A 15996-nucleotide genomic window follows, 5' to 3' on the forward strand; every position below is an offset into this window, starting at 1 on the left:
AACCTTGAGCTCTGCTTGTCAATCAAGGAATGAGTGGCAAAAATACCCCAAGGTTCACCTCCTCCAGGCTTCTTATTCACCAGAAAGAAGAACTGTTCTGGACTTCAGTTTTTGGTGACTGAGAATATGAATTCAGCACCTATATTAGTTCACAAGTGCTAGGCTATGACCTACCCAATGAGCTTCAGACTCTGTGGAGATACCATAGATGATGTGTAGGCTGCAAGTTAGACCCTCTCCCATCAAGTCAGAAGCCATCAACCACAGCCATTCTTGTGGTAGCAAACAATGGCTAAAGGATTTTCAACCCAATATCTTTGGTTTGGACACAGTACTCCTCCAAGACAATACAGGCAACAGTTATGCAAGTCTTGACTGGTAATATGAAGGCCACATATACACTCAGATATAACATTTTAGGAATGTCAGTGCAGCAGCTTTTACCAATAACATCTTGGGTTGTGATCCAAACTGTCTGTATAAGTCTAGCACTAGAGCCTGCAGTTAAAGCTTTTCACTTCCTGATCTTCAAACTACATAAATTTAGTTATTCATCTTACTGTCTATCTCCCACCACCTATAAGTCATACACTAAGCTATGATGTTCATGATGTACAGTAATTTTCTTACTTTGAAATCTTTAGGGATTGTGCAGTCCACATCTCTCTTCAAATATGGACAGCCGTCCTTCAAATGCTATGGATGCTGACAAAAAATAGTGTATGCATTTTAAAACATTGTCCTGGAAAATGACATGCAAGTGACTTTTTTAACAAACAAAAATTAGAAAAGAAATAAACTTCTAACTCTTTCCATTACTGGGAATATCTCTAGCAGCTGAAGACATGCTTCAGACTATCATTTACATATCAACTTCTGGGGCAATGAACACACGTCTGAACCAGTTCCAGCAGGTATACTTTGAGGTTCCCTATTAGATTGACGAAAAATCAAAATCTCAAATGGCTTAGAAGTCGAGTAATTGCTATTGTGAGATCGCGGTACAGTGAAGATCGGAAAATTTGACCTTTCCTCATTGTAGTAGATCTCAGAGTTGGAATATATATTTAGCGGGGGGGGGGGGGGGGGCAGCACCCCACAATTTTGATTTCCTGCATTTCCACTCATATGAGCATTTGAGATTTTGAAGTTTCGTCTATACAATATAGACCTTACTTCGAAGTTAACTCTCCTGTGATGTTAATACTGCTCTTCTTAAATGTATTCCTAAATAATACTACCACACTGTAGGGTTTACTTTAGCAGAAGTGGAAAAGTGCATCATGCAGTGCTGAAACCCTTTCTTTCTACATGCATTACATAATATGCAGCCTAATCCTTACTAATGCCAAAGTGCAATGATAAACTGACTACTGCCAACACCTCTGTGGTCTGCCCCCAGTCCTACTCCTTGACAAACTGCCATTTAGAGGCTCACTGATGTTTGCTTGTTTTTTTTTTTTTTTTTTTGAATACTTTGCAGTTTATTCCAAGATTGTATCTAATCTAATCTGATCTATAAACATATTAATCTACATAAAAAAAATTACTGAGCACATGTTCACCCCTTCGCACTATTTTGTCTCTTCACTGTCATCATTACAACTTTCCCCTCTGTTCATGCTGACCATTTTTATGAAAATCTTTAATAACAGTGATTAAAAAAGAACGCAGCCAGACCACTGCAGTGCAATATTGCTGTAGATTAAAATCCAACTAAATCCCTATCCCAACAAAGTTTTTTAAACCTATTTTTTTGACAGAATGTGCTTACCCCCCCCCATGGAATATACAAGTTCTCTAACAATGGGCTTTAATGGCCACTACAAACAGGAGGAGTATTAATACAAGACTATTTAATATTATACCATTACACAGTACAAAGTTGAAATAAAATATCTCAGGTAAAACTGTATATTTGCCCATTAACCAGGAAAGGGCACTACCTGCTCAAGTAAGTTCCATAGAGCAAGTTGCAGTTTGCAAACTGAGATGGAGGGAATCAAACTTTAGAGTGCTCAGCAAAGCTCATTTAGAACTCACAGCCTTTAACTCTTTGATAACATGGCAAGCAGTAGGCAGTAAAACCACTAATATCAGAACAGGTAGTGCTTTGATATGCTATCCCAAGAAAGATCGCTTGGCTGTCAAGGCATTTTGCGGCTACAATTAATTTCACAGAGTCTCTTGCAACATAGCTAAAGTTTACAGAATGAAGATTATAAAGTGATACACATCTGCAGCAGATAAGCACAATAATAACAGTTAAAGGGAGATGAGGGTAAGGTTTCTCTTTATGTTGCTGTGGAATGCTGAATTGTGCACCTTTAAACAATTACATATGGCATACAAAGGGCAAGTCTAATCAACAGTACAGTGGCAAAAAAAAAAAAAAAAAAAAAAACAGTACAGTGGCAAACCAAGTACAAAACGTCAACCCACTGATAATGGAACTAACTAACTAAACAATTCAGTGTTGGGAATCTGCCTGTTCCTCCTTAAATTTCTCATGCGGCTGCCAGGCTACCAATATTCTCATCATTTTAAACAAGCAGTTTAATGCAAACCTCTTGGGAAGGGAGTGTTAGCAACCAGTCAAGCCCTCCTTTGCCCTTCATCATGACATGATGGTGAGTTATAGTGAAGGATTCTAAATGTGTCATACTGCATGTGGAATCTTTCATTTCAACAAAATTTATAGCTAGCTGTGAAACAGACAAGACCATAAAAATGTGACATTCACTGGTGTACAGGAAAGCAAGGCCAAGCACTGGAATTTTACCTCAAACCATATTTTACTCAGTGGACATTCTGACAGCACTGATAACTTTATTTCTGTCAGTCAGCCTGCTATTGTACAGTCTAAATCAACTGTGACATCTAGGTACTTAAAGCAAAAATCTTTAGATATACTATTATGCATGTTGCTACTAAGTAATGCTATTATGGAATTCCTCATTTATTATTACAAGTCTGTACTTACAGCCATTGATGACTCCATTAGAGAGACTACTGTAATCGCATCCTCCACAGTCACAATGTCTCTGAACATTAGACGCGCATGGGCTGTTAAGAAGAAAAAACATAATTCACATAATGAACTAACGTATGCAACATGAAATGTAGTATGGAAATATAATGGCTATAAATGAAACCGTATAGCATTCATATTTTACAGAATCCATTTCAACTTCTGCATTTCATGGATATACTATTCTGTGTTCTTTAAGATGGTAACAAAGAATGTGTACATGACAGACTCCAGTGCAAGACATGCACCAGACTCCCAAAGCAGTAGCTGCAAAGCAGCAGAGATATGCTGTAGTATGAGATAATGTACAGGCACAGTGTTCCCTCCATCTGTACTCACAAGCTACTGCCTGCTCTATACTGACCCTGTTAAAAGCTGCTGCCATCAATGAAGTTTACTGGGAAATATGAAACATTGCCATGCCTTTTTTTCAAGACCTCAGACACATACCCACCCACCCACTGCACATAGATATCTAGGGAGAATTTAAAGTTGCAAATCAACCTACCACATTCTTTAGCAGGTGAGAGGAAACCAAAGTAAGTGGGGGAAAAATATAGGGAGGATACAATACTCAGCATAAAAGGTACCCTAGCTGAAAATCAAACTGGAGAACCTCATCTGTAAGCAATCAATACAACCCACTGCACCCTTGTACCACCCGGGTAGATTGTTATACCTATTCAAATCAGTATCACAGCAAATACTGTGCATACTGTGTAAAAAACAGCATGATGTATTTTTAAAAGCAGGACATACAAGTTCTATTATAAAGTTGAGTTTTTAAATTATGCATACAATGCAATTGGTTTATTTATTGACATTTGATTACCAGGAAAATCTGACTGGGTTGGAGCTCATTTTCAGCAGAGACCTGGGGAGAAAAGCTCCAAAATATAACAAAACATTTTAAGAAAGTACAGTTGTGAATATCTTGCTATAACAGATGTCCTCTTCATTGTTGCAGTATTCTTCACCTAAAGGATCTCCTGCCGAGGACAGTATACCAAAGTCTTCAGCTCTTATAGGCACCATACATCACTCGTATGTGCCCCGCACAAGACATACATCATAAAGGTGATGCATGGACACAAACACTGAGAACTGAAAAAGCAGTAGGAGGAACATAATACCCCGAGGGACAAGGAGGAACATGTGCATCCAGAAGGAAAAAAGGAAGAAGGGACCCTTGGCCAGGAGGGAAACTGAACCCAGGGTAAAAAGCGGGACATAGGGGGAAGGAGGGAAGGAGCAAATACTGTAACAGTACACGGTAGGACATGTACAGTTATGGTTCAGATCTAACACAGCTGTACAACGTCTTTCCGTATTACTGTTGCAGTACTCTTCACCTAAGGGAGAGTAAGAGAGCTCAAGAGGATGCCTGGGAGGGGGTAGGCACACAGGCACCCTCTGCAAAGCCATGAATAACAGCCCTGGCAAAATCTGCCCTGGCCCTGAAAATAACATCTAACTTGTAATATTTAGTGAAAGTATGAACACAGGGCCAAGTAGTGGCCTCAAGAATAGAATTGGTATCCAGACCCTTGAAAAAGGCACCAGAGTAAGCACCTGCCCTTGAAAAGTGTGTATTTAAAGACGAGGAGAGACTTTTGCCATTAAAGGAATAACAGCAAGAAATGGTCCTAGAAATCTAGGAGATGTTTTGCTTTGAAACAGCCAAACCCAAAGTACTGGGATGAAAAGAAACAAAAAGCTGGTTAGATTTGTGAATAACTTTAGTTTTGTCTAAATAATATCTGAGCTGTCTATGCAAATCCAAGCTGTGAAGAACTTTCTCAATGGCCGATTGAGGAGAAGAAAAAAGAGGGAAGATGAATACACTAATTAAGGGACAACTCATTAACCACCCTGGGCATGAAAGAAGGATTAGTATGAACAGACACCCTGTCTCTATGAGAAAAAAAAAGGAGTAGCCATGAGAGCCTGAAGGTCAGACATTCTCTTGGCAGAAGTCAAAGCCAAAATAATAGTGTTCAAAGTACAATGTTGTTGTTGTTGTGTCTTTCGGCTTTTCCCAGTTAGGGGTCGCCACAGCGGAACTCCGGTCCGCTAATGATTGGTAGTTGATTTTTACATGCCGAGTTACCAGCCCTGACGCACAACCTTCAACGAAGGTACGCCCATTCACGCATGTCTCCACGCAGGAGACGCTCCAGCGGAGAATCAAACCGGACAGCGTCTTATTGTGAGGGGACAACGCTACTGCACCACCACCACCGCGGGTTAAAGTACAATGTTGTAAGGAAGCTAAAAATGCAGGCTGAAAAGGAGGCTGGGTTAACTTTTAAAGTACAAAACTGAGGTTCCAAGAAGATGGAATACGCTTCCTGGGAGACCTGATATGGACGCCTTTAAGGAATTGCTTGACGTGAAACTAGAGACCAGTGGAAGATTCAAGGGCAGACAAGCAAAAACTGCTGACAGTTGAGCTTTAACTAAAGAATATGTCAACCCAGCATGGAGCAGAAAACACAGCTAGGAGAAAACCAGTGGTACCTCTCCTGATGGCGAGAGATAAACCAGAGAGGAAATTCTTTTCCATCTGGACATGCACAATTTTCTGGTAGTGGATTTCCTGATCTCATGCAGGACCCAAAGCACTTCCCCAGAAAAGAGGTGAATAAAAAGGGATCAAAGCCCCATCACCCACAATGTCATATGAAGAATGGACAAGTAAGGTTGGATAAGAGACCCCTTGCCTTGTGTAAGAAGATTTACCCGGTGAGGTCAGGTGTGGTGATTTCCTTTGGCCAAATGAGAAAGAAGGGGGAACCAATGCTGTCTGGGCCAAAAAGGGAGTCACCAGAAAGATTTTGAGAGAGTCCTTCCCGATCTTGTGCTGAACTCATGGTAACAGAGGAAAGGGGGGAAAGGTGTACAGAAATATCCCCTTCCAAGGAAAAGACAGGGCATCCACTTTCCAAGCCAGAGGACTTGGGACTTTGGAACAGAACAGAGGAAGTTGTCTGCTCAGAGAGGAGAGAAAAGATTTACCTGAGGAATAGCCCACCGATGGACAATGTCCAGGAACACATCTCTGTGAAACATCCATTTGCGAGCTTGTGTGCTGGACCTGCTCAGACAGTCTACTAATACAGGGTACTCTGAGGTAATGTAAACTGCCTGAAAAGTTACTTGATATTGCACAGCTAGATCCCAGACCTGAAGAGCTAGTCTGCAAAGTAGAAATGACATTATGCCACACTCTGCTTGTTGACATACCACATCACTGTGGTACTGTCTGTGAAAACTTTGAGTTGCCCAGGATGAAAGAGGGAATGAAAACCTTGCATAGCCAGAAGCAGAACCCATATCTCCATTATGTTGGTCTGACGTCTAATGTGGAGGCCAGAGACTCTGAACCTTTAGGGTGCACAGAAGGCAACTCCACCTCCTGTCTGAAGCATCTATAAACAGCTCCTGAGTGATAAGTTGGACATGAAAAGGAAGCCCTGTGTTGAGAAAAGTTGATGAATTCACCTCTGAAGCTCGAGTTTGAGATGGGGAAAGAAAGGTATCGGGAACTCTACGGGGTGACAATGTTGAAGCCACATTGATTTCAGACCACTGAAGTATCCTCATATGGAGCCTGGTGAGAGGGAGCATGGAAATGGTGGAAGCCATGTACCCTAGGACCCTGAGAAATTCTCTGGCTGTGACAGATGCCAGAGGAAAAAGGGACCGGAAAAATGTTTAATTGGGGGCAAGGAAAGATGCCAACATGGGACTGTCTGAAACCTGCAGCTGATGAAAATAAGATCCTGGGAAGGCATCAGAACTTATTTCTGAAGGTTTATGGTGAACTCCAGACTGTATAATAGGCAAACCTGAGATCCTGAAGCAGATTGCTGAGAGAAGAAACTTGAATAAGCAGATCGTCCAAATAGGGAAAAATCTGAATACCTCAAATCCTGCAAAAGCAATAACAGGAAAGAGGAATTTGAATACCCTTGGGGCAGTAGAGAAGCCAAAGGGCAAAAAAGAGAACTGAAAATGCAAGGAAAAGACAGAAATATAAAAATGTCCTGAAAAGAGGACTGATGGGGATGTAGAGGTATGCATCCTTGAGATCCAGAGACATCAGAAAGGGCGGAGGATGTAGAAGAGGACACCATGTCTAAAGGGATAACATCTGAAAGGAAAGAATCCTGAGAAAGCTGTTAACCAGGGAAAGACTCAGAACTAGTGTCCATGCACCCTACTCTTTTCATGAGACCAAAAACATTCTGGAATAAAATCCCTTCCTTACCTGGGTGGGAGATATGGATTGAATGGCGCCCTAACCCCAGACAGAGAGTGAAGAACCTCTGGGAAATGAGAAAGCTGTTTCTGAGGAATGCCAGGAAGGTAGGAAGGGACTTCCCAACCATGAAATAGCCCTTACAGATAATGGCCAGAATCCAAGACTCCAGAGATGATTTGTAGCCAACTTGGGGGAGAGAGGGAAAGGCAGAGAAAAGAGAACCTGGCTGGGAGAAGGAGGATCTCACAGAAAGTACAGTTTTGTACCTACCATAAATGTAGATGTTCGAGTGCTAATACAGCTGCAGTAATCACAGATGGGTTTTCAGCCATCAGGCGGTCCCTCGGTCGGCCGAATTCCAAAGTCTTGGTCCGGCGTCGGTTGTCGTCGCTTACTCTTCTGACGTCAGTAAGGCCAGAGTATATAAGACACAGCCGATGCCATGTTCTTCAGTCTTTCTTGCCCCAGATGTCAGGTGCCCCCAAAAGGAAGGCAATACATAAATAAGGCTTATCTACATATGCAGGCAATGCAATGTAATGCAAAATCAGTGTAAGCAAGCAAATAAAACATAGCAGGATAACCCAGTCAGGTGGTATGAAGAGGTTGTTAAGCCCCATGCCTTTACCAAGTGGGGAAGGAGGGAGGGAAACCTGTACTGCAGCTGTATTAGCACTCGAACATCTACATTTATGGTAGGTACAAAACTGTACTATGTTCATCGTGCATACAGCTGCAGTAATCACAGATGGGTAGAGTCCCAAAGCTATGCATAGGGTGGTAGGTACTATGAGGAACTGGGTTGAGCCAGAATGCCCTGCAAAACAGCAGTGGCAAAGCCTGCTCTTGTTCTGGAATATAAGGGTAGGTGGTAGTGTTTTGTGAAGGTATGTACAGAACTCCAAGTGGCTGCCTCCAAAATATCCTTAGTAGGAACCTCTGAGGAAGGCTGTAGAGGTGGCTGTGGCCCTGGTGGAGTGAGATCTGATACCAGTAGGGACAGATTTCCCATGATAGGAATAACAAAACCGTATGCAGTGGCCAATCCACTTGGAAATGGTCTGTTTGGTAACTGGTTTCCCTTGAGCCCCTACGGCATAGGACACAAAAAGTTGTTCTGATTTCCTGAAGGACTTTGTTCTGTCCAAATAATAACGTAGCTGCCTATGGTTGTCTAAAGTGTGAAGCAGCCTCTCCCCTTTGTTTTGAGGGTTAGGATAAAAGGTAGGTAGGTGTATGGCTTGATTTAAGGCTACCCTGGATACCACTTTGGCATAAAAGATGGGTTGAGTGAAGGAAACCCTGTCCTGATGGAAGATGAGGAAGGGCTGCACCGCCATGAGGGCCTGTAGTTCAGAAACCCTACGAGCTGAAGTGATGGCCAGAAGGAAAGTTGTTTTCCAGGACAAATGTTGCAGATCTGTTGAGGCAGCAGGTTCAAAGGGAGGCAATGTTAATTTTTCTAGTATGTAATTAAGGTCCCAGGCTGGTATTGGTTGCTTCCTTGGAGGTCTTATATTCTTAGCCCCTCTGAGGAACTGTCGTTAAGAGTGGGTGAGAGAATAAAGGAGGATCCGTGTTGAATTCTGCAGAAATGGCTGAGGCATGTATTTTTATGGAAGAAAATGAAAGTCCACTGTTCAGCAGTTCAGCTAGGTACTGTAAAACCTGAGGCAAGTTCAATTTTCTAGGGTCCTGGCCTCTTTTCTCATTCCAACAGCAAAACCGCTTCCATTTTGCAGAGTAAGCTTTTCTAGTAGATGGTCTTCTGGCCTCCAAAATGACATCCTGCACCTCCTTGGAGAGTAGGGACTGTTGTGGTGTCAAGGAATTTTCCATGCAGCGAGGTTGAGTGTTTTCAGCTGACTGTGAAGAGTTTTGTAGCTGTTCTGAGTCAGTAGGAGAGGCATTAGAGGCAGGGACCAGGGAGGAGTATGTGTTAGGCTCCTCAGGAGTGGATACCATTGTTGCCTTGGCCAATCTGGAGCAATCAGTATCATCCTCAGTTTGTCTGTTCTTGCTTTCAAAAGCACCTTGGGCAGAAGGGGCAGAGGTGGGAATGCATAAACTGTCCATGCTGTCCAACTGAATGAAAGGGCGTCCACTTTCCAGGCCTTTGGATGAAAGGTCCTTGAACAAAACTTTTTCAGTTGATAGTTCCTGTGGGAGGCAAAAAGATCTATGTCTGGCCTCCCCCACGCTTGGATTATCTCTGTAAACACCTGAGGATGTAACTTCCATTCGTGTGGATCTGTCATATTTCTGCTTAGAGTGTCTGCCAGTGTGTTTTCCAGTCCTGGCAAGTATTGTGCTTGAAGTTCGATTTGTCTTTCCAGAGCCAAGTTCCAAAGAGTCATGGCTAGTTTGCACAAGGGGTATGAATGTGTTCCTCCTTGTTTGTTTATGTACCACATTACTGTGGTGTTGTCTGTTCTTATCAGTAATTGTCCTGGATGCAGGAAGTCCTTGAAAGCTGTAATTGCATTTATCACTGCTAGCATTTATTTTTGATTGATGTGAAGGTGCTTTTCCTTTTGGGACCATCTGCCCTGAATGCACCTGTCCTTCATGTGCGCCCCCCAGGCGTAATCTGAGGCGTCTGTGGTTATGACTTGTTTTGCTTGAGGCTTGCAGAATGGAAGGCCTGTGTTTACTTGACATGCTTGGGCCCACCATAGAAATTCCTTTTGCAAACATGGAATTATTGGTATAATTGCTTCCAAACTGTGACTGTGTTGAGACCATAGATTTTTTAGGTACTATTGAAGTTTCCTCATATGCAGCTTTGCACATGGGATTAGAAGAATGCAAGATGACATGAATCCCAGAGCCTGCAGGATTTTCCTTGCAGTAAGCCTGGTACTTTTTGCTAGTGTTTTGAAGTACTGAGATAGTTGCCCTTGTTTTTCTGGCGTAAGATATGCCATCTGGGTGTTTGTGTCCAAGTTGGCACCCATGAAGGTTATTTTCTGAGATGGTGTTAGTCTTGATTTCTCCTTGTTGATGGTATATCCCAGAGAAAGCAGTAACCGTGTCACATAAGCCAGATGTTCCAGTAGTATGCGTTTGCTGTCCGCTTGGATCAGGCAGTCGTCCAGTTAAGGGTAAATTTGTATCCCTTGAAGTCTGCAGTAGGCAATCACTGATGCCAGGCACTTTGTGAATACTCTGGGCGCAGTAGATAAGCCAAAGGGCAATGCAGAGAATTGATAGTGGATTGAACCTGCAAGAAATCTGAGGTATCTTCTGCAGCTTTGTCTGATTGGGACATGCAGGTATGCCTCCTTGAGGTTCAATGTTACCAGCCAAAACTCCTTGCCCAGCATGGGAAGAAGTTGCTGTAATGTGAGCATCTTGAATTTTAGCACGAGTAGGAATGTGTTTAGGATGGATAAGTCCAAAATGGGTCTCCAGTCGGTTCCTTTTCTTGGTACCAGAAAAAGTCTTGAATAAAAACCTTGACCTTGTTGGAGTGTAGGTACCTTTTGTATAGCTCTCATGTTTAGGAGCTTTGAAATTTGCAGTTGTGCCTCTGCCCTTTGATTTTGTGGCAGGTTTGGCATGCCTCTCATTTTTGGAAGAGTGTGAAATTGAAATTTGTAGCCTCTGTTTATAATGTCCAGTATCCATTTGTCTGTTGTGACAATATGCCAATTGCTTGCAAATAATGCTAGTTTCCCTCCCAAAGGTGCTGTCAGCTGAGACTTGCTTGGCCTGGAAATGAGGGAGTCATTGGATTTGCTTCCTGTATTGTTGTGCACTGTCTTCACCACCTCTTGGTGCTGGAGATTGCCATTGTCTGCCTCTATATGATCCTTGTGATTGCCCTCTGCCCCTTGTGCGTCTGTATCTGCCTCTTTGGGGCTTGTCAGCGGCTGGAAAGGACCAGTTTTTTGAAGGCCAATTTCTGCTAAAACGTGGTGGTTGGACCTGTAAGAAAGCCTTGAAAGTTTGCATAGATTTGGCTTTTTCTTCCATTTTCCGTAGTATGTCCTCAGCATTAGTACCAAATAATACATCCTTTTGTAAAGGAGCATCAAGAAGTTTAGCTTTCACATGATCAGGTAAATTTTGTTCCCTAAGCCAGGCATGTCTACGAATGACTGATCCTGTAAGCAGCCGCTCTACTGGAAGCCTCTAGGGCATCATAACCACATTGTAAGGTGTGCTTACCCACTTGCTCCGCACTATGCATCATATCCTGTAACTCTTTTAAATCTGGTTGTTCAGGTTGAGACATTTTGTTCCTTAATTGTGATAACAGGTACTGTTGATATTTAATCATATGAAACTGACAGTTTAAGGCCCTCATGGCTAGGGTGGCCGAGGTATATACCTTTTTACCCCACCTTTCTAGAGATCTGGATTCCCTTTCTGCAGGGAGTGGATTCTTGGCAGTGGAGGCCTTTAATCCCTTGGGGCCTTGTGAAATGGTTTCAGGGTCAGCATTATGGCCTTTGTAGAGAAATTGGTGAGAGCTGGGTACTCTGTAATACCTATCAGGTTTTACTGGTGCAGGAGGCAGAGAATCAGGGTTAAGGCAAGCCTCTGAATAGACATCATCCAGTACATCCAAAACAGGGGTATAGCCAGAGGTCTGTGCTGAGGTAACCAAAGAAATTCCCTAAGTCTTTTCTTGGAATCTGAAAAGTCTTGGCCTTCCCAATGGAAGTGTTCCCTCAAAGTGTGCAAGGTTTCCCCAAAGAAAAATCCTCAGGAGGGATACAGAAGGAATGGACTGTTCTGCATCCGAATCCTCAAAAGGGGAGTAAGAGTGTTCCTCTGCATCAGAATGTTCTGATAAAATGGATCCCTGATCAGAAGAGGAGATTCTTCCTCCACTCTGGGTCTCTTGTCAGGAGGGGGCTGAGAACCTCTGATAAGAGTAATTAAATCCTCAGCCATTTTAAGCATCTGTTTCTTAGGCATGGGTCCAGGAGATGGGCCCTGTGCAACAGGCCTCGTGGGATGCCTGGCTGCTTTGGATTTAGTAAAAGCCTTTATTGAAAAAGAAGATGAGGGCCTAAATACACCATGGGTGGAGGTGGACCTGTCCACATTAGTAGGCTCGACATTAGCAGGGGCTTCGGTTGTAGTCTGGGAAAGGACCGAGGACCCAGCGGTCTCGGGTACAGAGAACACCGCCAAAGGAGTGTCGTCGGTAGTCATGGACTGCAAAGGCATCTCGCTGAGAACTGGACCACGTGCAGCCTGTTTTGGCGTGGTGTCGGCGGAGACCGCGGGTCTCGCGTGTCGGTCCTTTTCCTTGCGTTTTTTGGACAAAACGGTAGTCGGAGTGTCCGACGACATCTTATAATCAAAAGCTTTACCAAAGTAGTGTTGGGCGAACTCCGCCCGACGCTTGATAGTGCGTTTATTGAAGGTAGCGCAAAAGCGACAGCCCGAGACGTCGTGGTCTGGGCCCAAACAAGGTATGCAACGGGAATGGAAATCCTTATACGGTATTTGCTTCCCACAAGAAATACAATTATTAACTTTTTATGACATCGGTCTGAGGCAAGAAAAGTTTCTAACGGGTACTTAGCTTTAAAGAAGACTTCGGTTCCAATTTTTTCGTAATTCAGGAGCTGGCCGACCGGCACTTGCGAACTGCTTCTGCTTCGGGCACCGCACGGCAAAAAAGACTGAAGAACATGGCGTCGGCTGTGTCTTATATACTCTGGCCTTACTGACGTCAGAAGAGTAAGCGACGACAACCGACGCCGGACCAAGACTTTGGAATTCGGCCGACCGAGGGACCGCCTGATGGCTGAAAACCCATCTGTGATTACTGCAGCTGTATGCACGATGAACATCCAGGCTTGTCCTGTAAAAAAGGTTTACGGGAGGCAGGAGTCGGAGTAGACTTAGCAGGAGGAGCATGCCTAGAACCCTTCTTACCCTTTGGAGGAGAACAAGACTGTCTACGAACAAAAGCAGAATGGGAAGGATAGTTTATCTGAAACCTATAAAGAACAGAAACAAAAATATGCTTCAGCTCCTGTAAAGCTTTGCCCTTATCCTGGAGGGTCCTAGAAAGGTGAGCAGCAGCAGAACTGAAAATACTTATCCAAAGGAGCATCCAAAAGTTTGGCCTTGATGGGATCAGGCAAAGCCTAAACACAAAGGTAAGAACATCTCATGACTGAACCAAAGGCAGTGGCCTTGGAAGAGGCATCATCTGCATCACAGCTACATTTGACTGAATGGCAAGCAGCTTGCGAAGTGGAGCCCAGAAATGAAAGGGGTGAAGCCTTCCCTTCAGAGTCAGGAAGGTCAGAAACCACCTTAGAAACCTGAAAAATAAAAGTCAAAACAACTCTGGTTATATGAGTCTGGCAGTTAATGGCCCTTAAGGACAAGGTGACAGTATTGTAGATTTTCTTGCAAAACCTTTCCATGGCCCTGCTATCCTTAGAAGGCAGCAGCTTGGTAGAGGGCAACAACTTGGATGGCTTGTCAGAAGAGACTGAGTACAGAAGGGAAAGCAGAACAGCATCTATAAAAAAAAATTGCACTCCCCAGGCACGCTGTAGAACCTATCCAGCCTTTTTAGTGTAGGAGGCTTAGAGTTAAGGGCTACAGGAGCTGAAGAAAAGGTATCTAAAGGGCAGCCAAAGCAGGAGATACAGCAGATGGTTTGAGAGACTCCATCTGAAGGAGCTCATAACACCTTTTTTGAATATCAGATACTAGAAACAATCCCACTTAAAATAGTCCATCATGCGGGCAATGATATCTCCAAAGGAGAGCTCTTCTAAAGTTAAGACTGGACATAAGGAATCCTCCTTTACACCACAGTCCAAGGGAGAAGGGATTTGGGAAGAATAAGCAAGGAATTCTTCTCCTGAGTCCAGATCCCAATCTGAGGAATTCAACTCCCGAGGCCTCTTGACTAGAATAGAAGAATGGGGGAGCAGAAAAGTACAGTTGTGTACATTTACCATAAATGTAGATGTTCGAGTGTATTCACTGTTGCAGTCATCACTTGTGGGTTATCCCTGCTGTGGTAGCCCTCGGCCAGCCTGAATACCAGAGTCAATGTTTTTCTGCGTCAGCTGCTGTCGCCTGTAGATTGACTTCACGTAGTTAGTGCTATAAAGCAAGGCAGCTAACGCCACTACATCAGTTTTTCTTGCCCTAACCAATCAGAAGCCCCAGGAGAAAAGGCACAGAGGTCTTGGTGCTTAACAACCACCCCAAGAACCTTATGTCTCCCTAATGAAAGAAGATATAAGGGGGAGGAGGGAGGGAAACCAGGACTGCAACAGTGAATACACTCGAACATCCTTATTTATGGTAAGTGCACACAACTGTACTATGTTCTTCGTGTTTCACTGTTGCAGTCGTCACCTGTGGGAGGATTCTCAAAGCTGAAGAGAGGAGTGGTAGTATCGTCTAGAGACCTAGGCAGGGGTAAGGAGGCCCTGCAGGACTGCAGAGGCAAACCCTGCCCTAGCCTTACAGAAAAGAGGAAGGTGGTAATGCTTTGTAAAAGTATGGACAGAGGTCCGGGTGGCAGCTTCCAAGATGTCCCTGCTGGGGACTCCTCTGAGGAATGTTGTGCAAGTGGAGGCTGCCCTACTGGAATGGGTATGACTAGACTTAAGGGGGAGGTTTCCCATGAAATCTGTAGCAGAAATGGATACAGTGTGATATCCATTTAGAGATAGTCTGCTTGGAAATGGGCTTCCCCTCTGCCCCTAGGGCAAAACCTAACTAGAAGTTGGACCATTTTTCTGAAGGGTTTAGTACGGTCCTGGTAGTATCTGAGCTGCCTGTGCACGTCCAGGGAGTACAGAATTCTTCCCCCTTTGTTTTGAGGGTTGGGGAAGAATGGCCTGGTTGAGAGTCACGTTAGATATCATCTTGGGTATAAAGGAGGGGTTAGTCCTAAGGGACACCCTGTCTGCATACAAAATGATGAAGGGCTCAATGGCAATCAGTGCCTGAAGTTCAGAAACACTTCTGGCTGATGTGATGGCTAGCAAACAAGCAGTCTTCCAGGAGAGGAATTTCAGCTCTGCTGAAGCAGCTGGTTCGAAGGGGGGTAAGGTTAGTTTTTCCAGAACATAATTAAGATCCCAGGCTGGCGTGCGAGGCCTACTGGGAGGTCTGATGTTAGAAGCCCCTCTGAGGAATTGCTTAATCAAAGACTGAGACAGCAGAGGTTGGTCTGTGTTAAACTGAGCTGAAATGGCTGAAGTATGGATTTTAACAGAAGAGAAGGAGAGGCCACTACTAAGTAATTCCGCTGGATAGTCCAGGATAAGAGGGACAAAAAGTTGTGAGGAACTGGCACCAGAAGCAGAATCTTTTCCACTTCCCTGCGTACGATCTTCTGGTGCTTGGCCTTCTGCCCTCTGTGATAATGTCCAGGACGTGCTTGCTTAGCAGGGACCCTTCCCTTACCTTGGGAGTATCAGCCATGCTGATAGCTTGAGAGTCTGCAAATCTGAGTGCAGCATTTCCCCCCCAGCTTGAGTCAAGAGGTTTGGGATCTGGGGAAGCTGCCAGGGAGGATGTGATGTGAGGCTGCGCAGCAAGGGGTACCAGTGTTGTCTGGGCCAATCTGGAGCAATGAGGATGGCCTTGGGTCCCTCCTCCATGATCTTGATGAGTACCTTGGAAATGAGGCAGAGTGGGGAAAGCATACACAAAGAGGGAGTTCCAAAGGAAGGTTAAGGCATGCACTTTC

The 15996-nt window shown here is 44.0% G+C and overlaps 1 protein-coding gene across 2 annotated transcripts in view; it reads right to left on the reverse strand.

Annotated features, from left to right (window-relative positions):
* MCM9 (minichromosome maintenance 9 homologous recombination repair factor) overlaps positions 1-15996 on the reverse strand; it is a 1342783-nt gene that overhangs the window by 227914 nt on the left and 1098873 nt on the right. For both annotated transcript variants that reach the window (XM_044074397.1, XM_044074388.1), the window contains one exon: positions 2984-3066. In XM_044074397.1, the coding sequence (XP_043930332.1) occupies positions 2984-3066 (83 nt within the window). The remainder of the gene's footprint in view (positions 1-2983; positions 3067-15996) is intronic.

Source organism: Protopterus annectens, chromosome 1.part1, assembly GCF_019279795.1.
Source record: "Protopterus annectens isolate FY-2018-M chromosome 1.part1, PAN1.0, whole genome shotgun sequence".
In the NCBI taxonomy this organism is placed as follows: domain Eukaryota; kingdom Metazoa; phylum Chordata; order Ceratodontiformes; family Protopteridae; genus Protopterus; species Protopterus annectens.